Below are 14,705 nucleotides of genomic sequence, written 5' to 3'. Positions count from 1 at the left end.
AAGACGAACTGCAAAATGTAGACTAACGGGCAATTTGTGAACCGCATGTCGGCGGTGCCACCGTGACTTCTCACGTACAGTGTAGTTGCTCAGTGCTGATTCAGGAACACCGTACACAATATAACGGTGCTTGCAGGCTCTTGTCTGCCAGGTCAGCGCAACACTGGCGCCATCTCTCGTAATATGCTGCAACCACACTGACTGCCACCAGAGCTTAGCTACACGGAGAAGCCGGATCACAGGAGACCTGAGAGCCATACGGAAAAAACAGGGGTTGTGTGAAAGTCAAGCATCCCCACAGTAAACAGCAACCAGAGCTACAAAGTTGAATAATAAATAGTGTGCACAGAGTAAAATTATTTTATTTTTGCTGACTGCTCTGATTAACTATAATTATCTGAAGTGAAGTAAGTTTCTTCTCTATTTCTTAAGGTCACCAAAGACTTCCTCTGGAACGGATCTTTGTTCCACAGCTACCTCTGGAAAAGATCAAGAAGAAGAGAATTAGTAAAGAGATATTTTTGATTTTTAAGCATGCCACACACACACACACACACACACACACAAAAAAAAAAAAGACGGCAACTGCTTTTCAATACACCCCCTATCACATATTGGCATACCCTCAGCAAGCACATGAAGGTTCTTCACATTTACACAGATGTGGGCATGTGACATCTCTCACTGACAGGAAATAGGCACTAGACTAACATAGGCCACAGTGAGTGAAGAATGGAAATGCTCAACATCCACCTGAATCCTGCATAATTTGAGCTCTGAGCCACATCACAGCACGATTTTGCAGCTTCCAGAATTACGTATTGATTAACAATCAATACATAATTATATATATATATATATATATATATATATATATATATATATATATTATAAAGGAGGTTTATTGGGGTTCGTAGCGACTGCCGGTTCTACGATGCACCGAGTACAGTCCCCGAGCTCGAGCCTCTGCTGCGCGCTTGATGCTGCCGATGCTGCTGACTGCACGCATGTTCGTTATCTTCCTTACAATGACCCCGCTGAAATAAAGGAGCCACCCTGGTGACTTAGTTTTCTGGAAGGACGGAAAAATTGTGATACAGCTCGAGACGCTGAACGTGAACGACTTCGCGGTTACGACATTGCATGTCGGACGGCGGCGTTAGCGGCTCAACCAGGTAATTAATGGGTGATTTTCTCTCGAGAACGCGGTATGGACCGTCTTACTTCGGAAGGAGTTTTGAAGCGAGCCCAGGCGTGCGGTGTGGCATTAACAACCAGATGAGAGCGCCTGGGAGAAAAGTGGGAGTCGAGTTCTGGGCATCGTGAACGGCTTTTTGGCGGTTCTGGTCGTCCGAGGTGAATCGGCGGGCAAGCTGGCGACATTCCTCTGCTTGTCTGGCGGCTTCCGAGATCGGCAGGCATTCGGACGGGTCCGGCCGGTAGGGCAGAATGGTGTCGATGATGTGCGAAGGATGACAGCCATAAGGAAGGTAAAAGGGTGAGAATCCGGTAGTGGCCTGAGTTGCGGTGTTGTAGGCGTAGGTGACAAACGGAAGAACTAGGTCCCAATTAGAGTGATCAGGTGAGACATACATGGCGAGCATGTCACCAAGAGTTCGATTAAAGCGTTCCATGGTACCGTTAGTCTGTGGGTGATAAGCAGTGCATTTACGATGAATAGCACATTCAGCAAGCAGTTGTTCGATGACTTCAGATAACAAGGCGTGGCCTCTATCGCTTAAAAGTTCACGTGGACCTCCATGACGAAGGAGAAAACGGCGAAGTAGGAAATTGGCGACCTACTGCGCTGTAGCATTTGGTAGAGCAGCAGTCTCCGAATAACGGGTTAAGTGGTCTACCGCAACGATTATCCACCTGTTGCCGGCAGGAGTCAACGGAAGTGGCTCGTAGAGATCTATGCCCACGCGATCAAAGGGTCGGGATGGGCATTGTAAAAGCTGGAGTTCACCGGCGGAGTTGTGCGGTGGCGCTTTCCGGCGTTGGCACTCATGACAAGAGCGGACGAACTTTCGAACGAAATTATACATTCCCTGCCAGTAATAGCAGTGTCGAAGTCTTTCGTAGGTCTTGAAGACTCCCGCATGGCCAAACTGAGGGTCGACGTGGAACGAGGAGCAGAGCTCTGATTGCAAGATTCTCGGAATGACGAGTAACAGGGTGTCTACCAAGTTGACATTTCCAAATTCCCTGAGTTTTCCAGGTTTTCCCTGAATGCCTCTGCGAAATTCCCTGAGAGATGCAGAACTGTTTTATGTCAAGACCAGCTGAAACCATATTGCCCAATGCGCTCACTCTCTAGTAAGCATATAAAAAAAATAAAACAACTACTTAATCTAATTTGAATACTAAGGAGAAGTGTTCATGTTATTCAAGAAGAGAATAGAAGGAAGGGGCTAGTAAATTGCACAGCAAATAAAATGTCTTCGAAAAAAATTGCAAATCGAGTCGGACATTCTCAAATACGAATAAAAAGGAGATCCATACAAAAGGAAATATTTTCGAATATGAGCTATTTCTATCAACTGATAGTACGCTCAGTGGTATGAGGTCTGAACTTTGTCACAATTGAGATCATTCTCAACAGCTCGTAAGTCTACCGCAACTGTCCTGACATACTCTCAGCCCGCGCACGACGCCTCATTGTTGTGTTTCACTGCTTCAAAGAGTTTATTTTGGTTTGGATGAGGGACACTTGCATCTCGGCATCAGCCAACACTTTGTTTTTTTGAGCTCTGAACAGCAGCACGCTTCCTTTCCCGTTCATTCCCCGATGCGTAGGTCCTTTCTGTTGTTCTCCTTCCGTCACTGCTTCGCCCCACGGACCATTTGAAGCATCTTCTTGGTCAGTTGCACAGTCCACATCCGATTTTTCAAACTCCCAAGGGGCCGCGAAAATGTCCGAAATATCGGCCAATTGGAAAAAATAAATGCATGTCATTTACAGCCCTTAAGGGCTCAATCCGCCACAGGCAGATTAGAAAACGCTCTGCCGGCCTGTCGGTACAAGTATTAAGCATATTGGTGCTCGTGCTGTGACAGGAAATACGGGGTGTACGCGTGTATAATTAAGGAATGCATACTGTGTCCCGTGGCAATAGCCCCTTCCCACGCTTGTAACGCTTCACTGCAATACTTTTGCGTATGCTTCACCAAGTAACATTCCTGTACAGAGGCGAAGCTGACTTTCGGGAACCGGCATTATGCATCGCGTTGTGCTTTCCAAGCTTCTAAGCCAATCGCGAGGACCGCAAAGGCGGATTCAGTGCTATTGCTGAAAACAGCGAATTCTTTCAATAAAAAACACTGCACCCAACGACAAGAAGCTTCATAGCGAACGTCGAAGCAGCTAGGCCTAGCGTTGCCGCAGCGGTGGCTACGGCTGCCAGCGGATCTGCGTGTGAGAGCGCCGGTTTCAGGCGGCGAGGTAATCAAAATGGCAGCAGTGGTGACTTTTATTAATGCCGTTTCGGACCTGCGGTCATGGCAAAACGTCCGAAAAATCGGACAGCGAAGAATTCTTGCGTACAAAATTTCAGACATTCCGATACATTGACTCTATGGTGTACGTGTGGTGGTGCCGCGAAGCCGTCCAAATTATCGGAAATCCGGAAAGTCGGTCGTTGACTGTACACTGGCAACTCCTCCGGGCGACGACAGGCCGTCAAAGACGATTCATTACGATTCCTGTCTTGCTCGAGCCAGCTTTACCGCGACTTTCGACCCTTTCAATAAAATTACAGCTAATTTTCCCTGATAGAGGGGCAAATTCCTAGTTTTCCCTGAGTTTTTCCAGACTACTCAAAATCCCTGAGAATCCCCGGTTTTTCCGGTTGGTAGACACCTTGGAGTAACCAGGTGCGTCCCTCTGGGGCATAGTTGTGTCGATATAGTAGCTGGTCACGAATCGCAAAATGAGGCACTTGGCACCAAAGCGTACGTGACGCTGGAACTTTCGACGTATCCGAGAGAAGTTCGAGCAGAGATGCAGTCAACGTCCAGAGAGGATAATGTGCACTCGCAGGGGGAGTCGTGACTGGCCTTCGGGGGAAGCGGTGATCAGGATAGCGCGTCAGCGTCGGAGTGCTTTCGCCCGGAACGGTACACCACGCCGATGTCGTATTCTTGGATTCACAATGCCGAGCGAGCAAGGCGGCCCAATGGATCTTTGAGCGTCGACAGCCAACATGGGGCGTGGTGGTCGGTCACTACGTCAAAAGATCGGCCGTATAAATATGGGCGAAACTTGCCAAGCGCCCACACAATGGCCAAACACTCCTTTTCTGTAACACTGTAATTGGTCTCCGCCTTGGTTAACGTGCGACTCGTGTATGCGATGACGTATTCTGGGTGACCAGGTTGACGCTGTGCCAACACAGCGCCAAGGCCTACACCGCTTGCATCGGTTTGGATTTAGGTTTGCACTTGTGGGTCAAAATGGCGAAGAATGGGTGCCGTCGTGAGAAGACGGCGCAAGGTTGTGAAGGCGTCGTCACAATCTGGAGACGATGATGAGAGATCTCTAGCGCCACTAAGGAGCTGCGTGAAAGGTGATATAATTGACGCAAAGTTCCGAACGAATCGCCGGAAGTAAGAGCAGAGGCCGATAAAACTGCGTAGTTCTTTCATAGTAGTAGGTTTTGGGAACGCAGTAACAGCACGTAGCTTCTCGGGATCCGGGCGAATGCGCTCCTTTGAGACGACATGGCCTAAAATTGTTAGCTGACGAACAGCAAATCGACACTTCTTCAAGTTAAGTTGCAACCCGGCGTTGGTCAAGCAAGTGAGTACGTGCTGGAGGCGGAGCAGGTGTGTTGGGAAATCAGGGGCGAACATCACAATGTCGTCAAGATAGCAAAGACATATTTTCCATTTGAGGCCACGCAGAACATTATCCATCATTCTTTCGAACGTAGCAGGTGCGTTGCAAAGTACGAAAGGCATGACGGTGAATTCATACAAGCCGTCTGGTGTAACAAAGGCAGTTTTCGGGTGATCGGCCTCTGCCTTCGGAACCTGCCAGTAGCCTGACCGCAAATCCAGTGAAGGAAAGAACTCGGCTCCCTGCAAACAGTCCAAAGCATCATCGATGCGTGGAAATGGGTAGACGTCCTTCAGCATGATCTTGTTCAACCGTCGAAAGTCAACACAGAAGCGGATGGAACCATCTTTCTTTGTGACAAGGACCACGGAAGAGGCCCATGGGCTTTGGGAAGGTTGAATGACGCCTCGACGGAGCATGTCATCGACCTGGTCTGCAATGACGCGACGTTCCGTAGCGGACACGCGATATGGTCTTTGTCGCAGGGGTGAGTGAGTGCCAGTGTCGATGTAATGCTTGACTGTCGATGCATGGCCAAGAGAGGTTTGCGCAATGTCGAAAGAAAGGCGGAAGTGCTGAAGGATTGCGACAAGTTGAGATCGCTGTGAAGGCGTCAAATCTTCGGCGATGAATGGGCTGAACACACCAGTCAATGTTGAGTCTGGTACGGAGAGGGCACTCAGTTCATGGGCGGCAGTAGAAGACACTTCGTCGAGGACGGAGACAATTCGTGTTGAATCGATCGACTCGACGTAACCAAGGCATTCGCGGTGGAGCAGTGATAGCGGCGATGAAAGATGATTGTAAATGGGCATCATGCTCACACCGGCGGCAAGGTCAAGAGCTGCAAAGGGCAAAGGAAGTGCTTTTCGGGTAACAAAGTGATGAGAGGGCATGAAGAAGACCATCCCATCGGATATGGTACTACAGAAGACTGGTACGAATGCTGAAGAGCACGGGGGGATACAGGTGTCTTCTTTCACGACAATTTTAGCGGCAGGATGAGCATCGACCGAGGCCAGGTCACCAAGGTGGAAAAGTTCAGTCTCGGCCCGAGCGCAATTGATGATGGCATTGTGGCGTGAGAGAAAATCCCATCATAGAACAACGGCGTGGGAGCACGATAAAAGAACTATGAATTCAATCGTGTACAAAACGTCCTGTATGATCACACGGGCAGTACAAGCAGCGGTAGGGCGAATGGGTTGAGCACTCGCCGTTCGGAGCTACAATCCAGACAGAGACGTCGTCACTTTACGAAGCGAATGGCAAAACCTGGCATCTATAACTGAAATAGTGGCACCGGTATCGACTAAGGCGACTGTAGCGACATCTTCGATAAACACATCAATGACATTGGCAGGTAAAGGAGGAGGACTTCGGCATGTCGACACTTGCGCAGTTCTTGCCTCAGGAACTGCGTCGTCCAGTTTCCCTCTTCGTTAGAGACAGGTCGTCGACGCATAGGGGAAAGCGATCGACGACATGGGGAGGGTGACCGGAGGCGTTCGAAGCAAGGACGGCGATCAGTCTGGGAGCGAGCTGGTGATGGATCGAAGGGTTCGTAAGGCGCATTTGCATCAGGCGGCACATAGGGCGCTCGGCGATCATCATCGAACGCCTGCGACCGACGGAGGCAGAACCTTGCGACATGAACGGGATACCTACATGCGAAGCATATAGGGTGATTGTCCGGCGTAAGCCACGGGTTAGCGACGGCAGTGGTGGTCCAGGGGACGGGCGGTGCACAGGCTGCTGGAAGTGACGCACGGGCACACTGCGAGGGGCCATTGCAGCAACCGTAGCATAAGTGACTGGTGTAGTCACGACATCCTGCTGGTGAACAGCCGGCAGCGCTTCCGCGACCTCTTCATGGATCACGTTACGGATATGAGACGGCAAAGTGCTGGCAGACTCCTGAGTGACGGACACCAGAGATAGCTGTCGTGCGACTTATTCGCGGACGAAATCCTTGATTTGCGTTATCAGGGAGGCTTGTTCTGCGCCGGTGGTAAGGCTGCAGAGTGATGCCGCATTTGGTGTGGGATGTCGCCTTGTCAGAGCTCGCTGCTTATGCAATTCATGATAGCTCTGGCACAAGCTGATGACGTCGCCAACAGTGCGCGGGTCCTTGGCCAGAAGCATTTGGAACGCGTCATCGTCGATTCCCTTCATGAAGTGCTTGATATTTTCCGCTTCCGTCATGGCAGCGTTCACGCGCCTGCACAAATCGAGAACGTCTTCTATATAGCTGGTGAATGTCTCACCCGTGTCCTGTGTGCGTGTATGCAAACGCTGCTCGGCTCGGAGTTTCCCGACGGCGGGTCGGTCAGATACTTCTGTAATCGACGTCTTGAGCGCCGACCACGTTCGGATATCCCTTTCATGATTTCTGAACCAGAGACTGGCCACGCCCACGAGGTAGAATGATATGTAAGCCAGCTTGTCCGAGTCATTCCATTTGTTGTGAACGCTCACCCGTTCGTAGGACGACAGCCACTCTTCAACGTCGTTGTCATTGGTTCTGCTGAAGATGGGAGGCTCCCGCTGGCGAACAGTGCCAGCGCAAGGGACTGGTGGCGATGGAAGAGTCTGCTGGTCGGCGTCCGGCATGGCAGAGGGTAGCGTCCAAGAACGGAGTTCCAGGATGGTAGAGTGGAATGTTACCCCGCACGGCTCCACCACTTATAAAGGAGGTTTATTGGGGTTCGTTGCGACCGCGGGTTCTACGATGCACCGAGCACAGTCCCCGAGCTCGAGCCTCTGCTGCGCACTTGATGCTGCTGATGCTGCTGACTGCGGGCACGTTCGTCATCTTCCTTACAATATATATACATGAATATAGAGTCAAATATCAGAAAGTTTTCATGCTTACAAATTCTCTGCAAGAAAACCAGCTGCTGCACTTGCTTGAGAGTCTACTCTTATTGTAAAACAAGAATGTTAGCTATCAGTAATTTTAGTACTTGGGAATCAAGATGTACAATATGGTCCACTCTAAATAAAGGGTGCACTATGTTAGTATGCCAGCATTTATTATAGCACAGTTCTTACATGAGGGCCTGGGAATTTTTTTTCAATAGAATCTTTGTTGCCTAGAATCAAGTGCTTTTTGTCACTTGAAGCTGAACTGATGAAGTTACGTAACTGAGACCACATGTATCAATTAGACCATACACTCTGTACTTGCTGGATCACCACAAAACTGCCGTCGTCTATGAAGGCACCACCTACGTAGGGTGAGAGGTCACAAATACAATCAGGCCTCGATGCAAACCAAAGAGTTATAGGTTGATTAGCATTAGGAACAAATGAAAAAACTACAAATGAAACGGTGCAAACAGACGTGCATCTTTCAAGGTTAGGGAAGCAGAAAGTAAAGTATCTTATGAGAAGAGACTGAGAAATGGCTCAGTCTCTTCTAAGAAGAAGAAGAAGAAGAAGAGATAAGAAGCCCCACCCATGTCACCTTGCACTGCCTCATTTGTGGTTTCATCATGGGACCCCAAAGCTAGTTGGCCTACTGCCCTCTGGTTAATCATCAACGCCGACAAGATTTCTGATTTTATAGCACAGAATTGCATTTGTTAACGTTACCGCTGGAACCATTACACTTTTCCAAATGCCTTGCACCACCTCATATTTATTGTAGCCACAAAGTCCTCTATGTTTCATTATTGCTGCATTCCGTTTCCCTTTCACTTTTAGATTATCTTGGTGGACACTTGAGTAGGTATTTCCTTTGCTTATGTGGAAACCCAGTTATTTATATTGCTTGACAATGGATATGACTTCTTGTTGAATGGATACCGCATCATTACTTGCCTCTTGATAAAAGATAATAATTACAGATTTCTCTGTGCTAAACTTAAGGCTTAGATTTGCTGCTGTGTTAGCATTGATATTGGCAAGTCTCTGTAAATCCTTTGCATTGTTTGCTAGTAGTACTATGTCGTCTACATACATCAGCCCAGGGACCTTGTGTTGCACATTTTGCCCATTACAGATGTAAGATAGATCAAAACCCAGTTCACTGTTTTCCAGTCGTTTTTCTATGCCCTTAACATTAAGTGTGAACAATAATGGAGACAGAGGACAGCCTTGCTTCAGTGCTTGGTGAAATTCTACTACTTCATTGCACCTCCGACCTTCCAATACAATGTCTACTTGGTTGTCCCTATATATTTCCCTCAACAGCTCCACGAAATCGTCGTCTTTGCCCTCATGTTTGAGAATATCCCATAGCGATTCCCTGTCTATGTTGTCACAAGCTCCCTTAATATTTAGAAATGCTATCCATAATGGTCTATTCTAACCTATTGAAATTTCTATGGATTGCGTTAGTACAAATGCAATAGAACCTCCTGCATATACTTAGGGAAAAAAGCGAAAAAAAAAAAAAACATACTAACTGAGAAAATGTGTGTTCGGAAGGCCCTAAAAAAATTGATAGACTAAACTGTAGTTGACATCTACGTAATGCGAAGCGTTGTGCAAATCGTTACAGCATGAGATGAGATGAGACGCCGATACGAGCCGACCTGTTGGGGCTCGAGCGACCCGAGACATCTTATTTTGACGGCTTTGGTACACTTACATTTGCACTCCTCGAATTTGGCGTGAGTCAGCAGCTTCTTCGAGTGGGGCAGGAAGTTTTTACGTGCCCACTCAGCGCGAATTGTTGTGGCACAAGACATGGACAGACAAGCATGTCAAGCTACTAGGGTTCAAACGACCCGAGATGCTTATTGAAATTTTGCTATTGCATAGTGTTATAAGACTGGGAGGGAAGTATAAATGTAATTGAGCTAATGGGCAACACCGAAATACAATGCCTACAATGCCACCAGAGCGATACATGACGCCCCTTTGCGCGGCCTGCAACAGGGAATGGCGGCATGTTTGCGTTACCGCCTATTAAAAATTAAAAGCGTGAAGTATGCTTTTAACGGCATTACAGCAACATGCACAGTGAAACAGATGAATGAAGATGCTTATCGCAATACTGTTGATGGCGATAACTGTGAATACGGTGTGCGACGACCCAGGAAGATATTTGCTGGTACTGGAAGAAGTAACTTGCTGTGCTCCAGCATTTTCACGTAAGAAGGACAGGTGAGTATTGCGAGAAAGCTGCTGTGGGCAGCTACTTTTCTTGATCGTGCGCACGTCGTGGCTTTTTTTGTTTACATGGGATCTAGCGGCCGGAAAACGTATCATACGATGGCAGTATGGCGATCTACTGAACGTTGGTGCTGAAAGATTGTGTTTTCCGGGAACGTATGAACTGTTAAAAACTAACCGTAACTCTATTGGGTCATTTTTTTGTGTTCTTGATTGCAAACGTTAGCACTGGGAAGCCATACATGACGGGATCATATCAACAAAGTTCTACTGTATATTATCCTCTAAGCGTTGGCCTAGTCTGAAACCATTCTGTAGTTCCCCCAGTATGAGTGCTGTTGTATGCATTCCCATGAAGATGAAGCTGGAAAAAATTGTTGCTTTTCCTCTTATGTAATAAAAACAAATGACAAAATGAGCTTACAAATATGCAGTTGTGGCCAATTGTATAGTATAGACCGTTTACAGGTTCGATTGCGGAGCACGAAAGAGATGGTGCTGCCATACAATGCCTTACGAGTGCAGCCAAGTGCCTGAATCGCCGTAAAAGCAGAATGAGCTTGTGCTAATTCTACTGAGTGGATATGATACCATGTTACACATATGAAATAAAGTGTGGCTTGGTAAACCTAAAAAGTATTCTCTGGCACTATGCGATATCAACATATCCTGCAGTACCATTAAGAAGAAATGCAAGTTCGCGTGCCATGCAGACAATGCTTTTTAGTAAATAAATGATTTTCTGTTATATACGAATGAGTATTTTTACAAATTAGGCTATTGAGTTTCTTTTTAAAGAAATGATGTTTAGCTTTAATACGAATGTGATATGAACAGCTATGAGTGTGACTGAGTGAGGAACACTTGAGTGTCCTTTTGCACACTTTTGATGTCACCACACTGTCGTGCTTCTTAAAGGGTACCAGGCCCCATTGCAAGTTTTAGTTATAGACTGAATGAACACCATATTAGTTTTATTTTACCGAAATAATTTTTAAAATCAGTTTATTATTCGAGGAGGTAGAATAAATTGAATGCCCCGTTACCATACCGCCAGGAGGCAAGCGCAACTGCCAACAGAGACACTCTCTCCCTCTGCCTCGAGTAGCATCCACAAACGACGTTCCTTCCCTGCATTCTCCCATATAATGGAGCTGAGGGATTGCATCGGCTTCATATGATGAACCCCACCTTCTCCTTTTCTTTTTTTCTTCCAGTTTTGTTGAGCGGCGCATTTCCAATGGCACCAATGCACGTTCTGCATTGGACGATTTACTGATTTACCCATGTAATGTGTCGTGGTGAGCGACGTTGATAGTACTGCAATTTACGTCACGGCATTTATGCATATTACCTTGAGTCTATGGCTGGAAGCAGCACTTCCTTGAAAAGGGAAGACGTGTGATATTTAGTTTGAAATTTCAACTGTTTTAGCAGCAATGTAATACTTTGGTGACATGATTGTTAGTAAATAAAGTATGCGCTGTGCTTGTCTGTTTAAAATGACCCAACCTGGTGAGGGGTCCTTGAATAAAAATTTCATGTTTGGTAATGCCGATTTTATTCACTGGAGGAGATAACCAGTCAGGCAGGGTTTTTACAGAACATTCGGCTCAAAATACGAGGACAATTCAAACATTTCAAGGCCAAATTTCAAGAAGGGGGAAATAAACCTTATTTGTTCACATACACTGGAAAATAGCGAAGTCTCATTCTTAGCTGCAGCTAAGCAGTTGCTGAGTATGACACATACTTTGAGCTCTTGAAGTGGGTTTTCAAACTTGACTTTCCCATTGTAATGGTGTCAGTCAGCTAGTAGTGTCCGGCTTCAGTCACATTCACATTAAAGCCAACTGGCAGAAACTTACTTCACGCCAGGCATTTCTAGAGCCTAGGGCTCTCATATTGAACCATGATGGCTGCAGTGTGAACCAACTAGCAAAACAACAAAAATAGAGGCACAGCTTGGTCGCTTGATCTGGCTTTGTCTAGCTCCACGATGGCAATGATAATTTAAATGAGCATGTTGTTGGCTGAGGACACGCCAAATTGCATCGCTTAGTGACATTCTGGAAAGGACAATATCTAGAATGTTTTCTCGATAAACAGTGTCCATGGCATAGCCCCGGACAAAGTTTGTTGCTTCGAATGTTGAAAAGTCACCCCCAACCGCAGTTTTCAAGAAATTCAAGGAGCACATTTATATGCAAAGTGTAAGGGCCTTTGAATCTCTTTTTTCAAATTTAAAAGTTTTCAAGGAGGTGTATGAATCCTTCAGTCAGGGCTCGTACGTATGCATAATCTCAGTGGATGGTGCATGCAGTTATGATGATAAAACAAGATCATCTCCTGCTTAAACACATTTTCCTATAGTGTGGCAAGTACAGGGATTACTTATAAGGATGTTGCTTCACTGCTAAGTTTCTTCCGGGCATGTAAAGCAAAACAAGGTGTCCTTAACCGACTGCAGTTTCACTGAAGCGCAAAACACTGAGGTACTGTGGGTGCAAAATTTAGGTGCTTTATCCTTTTTTATCCAAATGACTAACCCGGTGACAGATAAGCAAATATAATAGCGTAGCTAAGTATATGCATTCATGTATTCATGTATACTATATAGCTCTGACTTGTCACTGCTTAGGTGTGTCCAAAGGCTGTCATTCTCTTGCATGTTCAATAGAACCGATGGTTATGGGAGGCAGTAAAAACAGCAGATACATTTTTAATGGCCCTGGAAACAATGTTATAAACAAATTGCTGACACATAACGACTGTCACGACAGATTACATAGTATTAACGTGGTGAGCGCTATCTGCTGCCTTGTGTAAATTATTTCAAGCACTAACATACTGTTAGCACTTTCCTGCATTTATTAAGCATGTCATCCTTTACTGAGAAGGGAAGCCTGAAGGCCCTCAATGGTGGTGCAGTCATGTGTTCAAAAATGGCAGCTTCCTTGCAGTGGCACTGTCAAAGGCCTCTAGCATATCAGCATATTGTTAAAATAATTTAGATAGCATGTCTAAATCGTTAACTATACCAAAAATTTATTCCTGCACCATCTGCACTTTGAACCATATTATGTGAGCACAGAACACCTTAGCGTATTAACTCGATTCTAACGTGCCCTCGAAGAAAAGAAGAAAAAGGAAAGAAAAAAAAAAAACGCCCTTGATTGTAACGCGCATGCGTTTGCCGTGACCTGAAAAAAGAAAAGTATTTTACAGTACCACGCACCTCATTCTTTCATACAGAAATACAACTTTCTCTCATTTGGAAAAAACAAAGATTTACTCCCAATGCACTAAAGTTGCGATAAATAAAAACAGTCGCAGTTTTGCACGAAAGGCAAAGCATCAATTATGATAGCAAATTAGTAGACAACTATACGAAAAGTAAGGATAGTAGTTTTATCGGCCGTATAAACTGCAACTGTTCATGTAACAGTTGCAGATCAAATCAAGGAACACGAAAGTTTACTCTTGAAGGTATCTATCTGGGGAATGTTGTTTTTTTTGTGCTCTGTATATCGGGCCCCTGGGGCTGATGACTCTTTTATGCATCAGTTGTATGATCATCTTCTGAAACTAAAGGGAAAAAAATAATAGCAGGTGACTTTAATCTACCGTGTCTAAACTGGAATCGTTTAAACTATGGTTCATCGGTTTCTGGTGACTTGGCGATAGATGTTATGTTCAGCCTGGGCCTCCAGCAGGCTGTTTATAGTGACACCCGTGGGAATAATATTCTCGATCTTCTATTCCTGAGCGAAGTATTTTCTGATGGTACAACAACGGTCGAGCCTGGTATATCAGATCACAAGCTGATATCTTTTTGCTGGAAAGTTCCTGCGCAGAAGCACCAAGATCATAGAACAGTTAAAACAATTAGAGATTTCGCTAAGGCAGATGATGTTGCGATTATAGATTATTTAGATACACAACTTGGTATAATCGAAAATAATGTTGAACTTTCATGGCAACGTTTTGAGGAGACTGTAAAGTACTGTACGGAGCACTTTGTCCCTTTAAAAGTAGTTAAAAAACAGCGCCTAAATCCTTGGATAAATCGAGATATTATTCAGACCGAGCGTAAATAAAAAGGCTGAGAAAGAGGAACAAAGCTACAACCCCGCAGATTACGCAGCTGAAACAAGACTTACTACGAAAGGTAAATTCGGCTAGAGATGAGTTCTACAGCTTGAATCTTGAAGAATTTATTTCTAGCGATCCTAAAAAGTTTTGGCTGCATCTAAGCCAGAGAAAACAACAGATACAAAGCATTAACGTCAACGGAATTGAAATAGAGGATGCGCACTGCATTGCTGAATACTTCAATGTATATTTTCAAAGTGTGTTTACAGAACGTGATCAGTGTGAACTTTCCAATGCAAGTAGCCCATCGGTATATAATATTTTAATCAGTCGCGAAGGTGTCCTGGCATTGCTTCTAAATATAAATATTAAGAAGTCAGCTGGGCCTGATAACATTCCTAATGCTTTCTTGAGGCGATATTCTGCGCAATTATCTCAATTCATTTCTAATCTTTTCCGATTATCCTTAAAATTAGGAGCAATACCATCAGTCTGGAGTAAAGCATGTGTTGTGCCGGTACACAAGAAGGGAGACCGCCAATCTGTTTCAAATTACCGTCCTATATCTATTACTAGCTCGTGTTGTAAGCTATTGGAACATATTGTCGCTGGTTTTATACAAGAGTTTATGAAAGATCATAGCATA

The 14,705-nt window shown here is 45.4% G+C and overlaps 1 protein-coding gene across 2 annotated transcripts in view; it reads right to left on the bottom strand.

The window, feature by feature from the left end:
• Positions 1-344: 344 nt before the first annotated feature.
• Positions 345-14,705, bottom strand: part of fand (Pre-mRNA-splicing factor SYF1 fand) — a 118,546-nt gene continuing 104,185 nt past the window's right edge. For both annotated transcript variants that reach the window (XM_075701379.1, XM_075701381.1), the window contains one exon: positions 345-479. In XM_075701379.1, coding sequence (XP_075557494.1) covers positions 421-479 — 59 coding nt within the window. In that variant the 3' untranslated portion in view covers positions 345-420. The remainder of the gene's footprint in view (positions 480-14,705) is intronic.

The sequence above is a fragment of the Dermacentor variabilis genome, chromosome 1, assembly GCF_050947875.1.
Source record: "Dermacentor variabilis isolate Ectoservices chromosome 1, ASM5094787v1, whole genome shotgun sequence".
Classification (NCBI taxonomy): Eukaryota; Metazoa; Arthropoda; class Arachnida; order Ixodida; family Ixodidae; genus Dermacentor; species Dermacentor variabilis.
The sequence above is the reverse complement of the archived record's forward strand: the minus strand, read 5'-3'. Positions and strand labels throughout refer to the sequence as shown.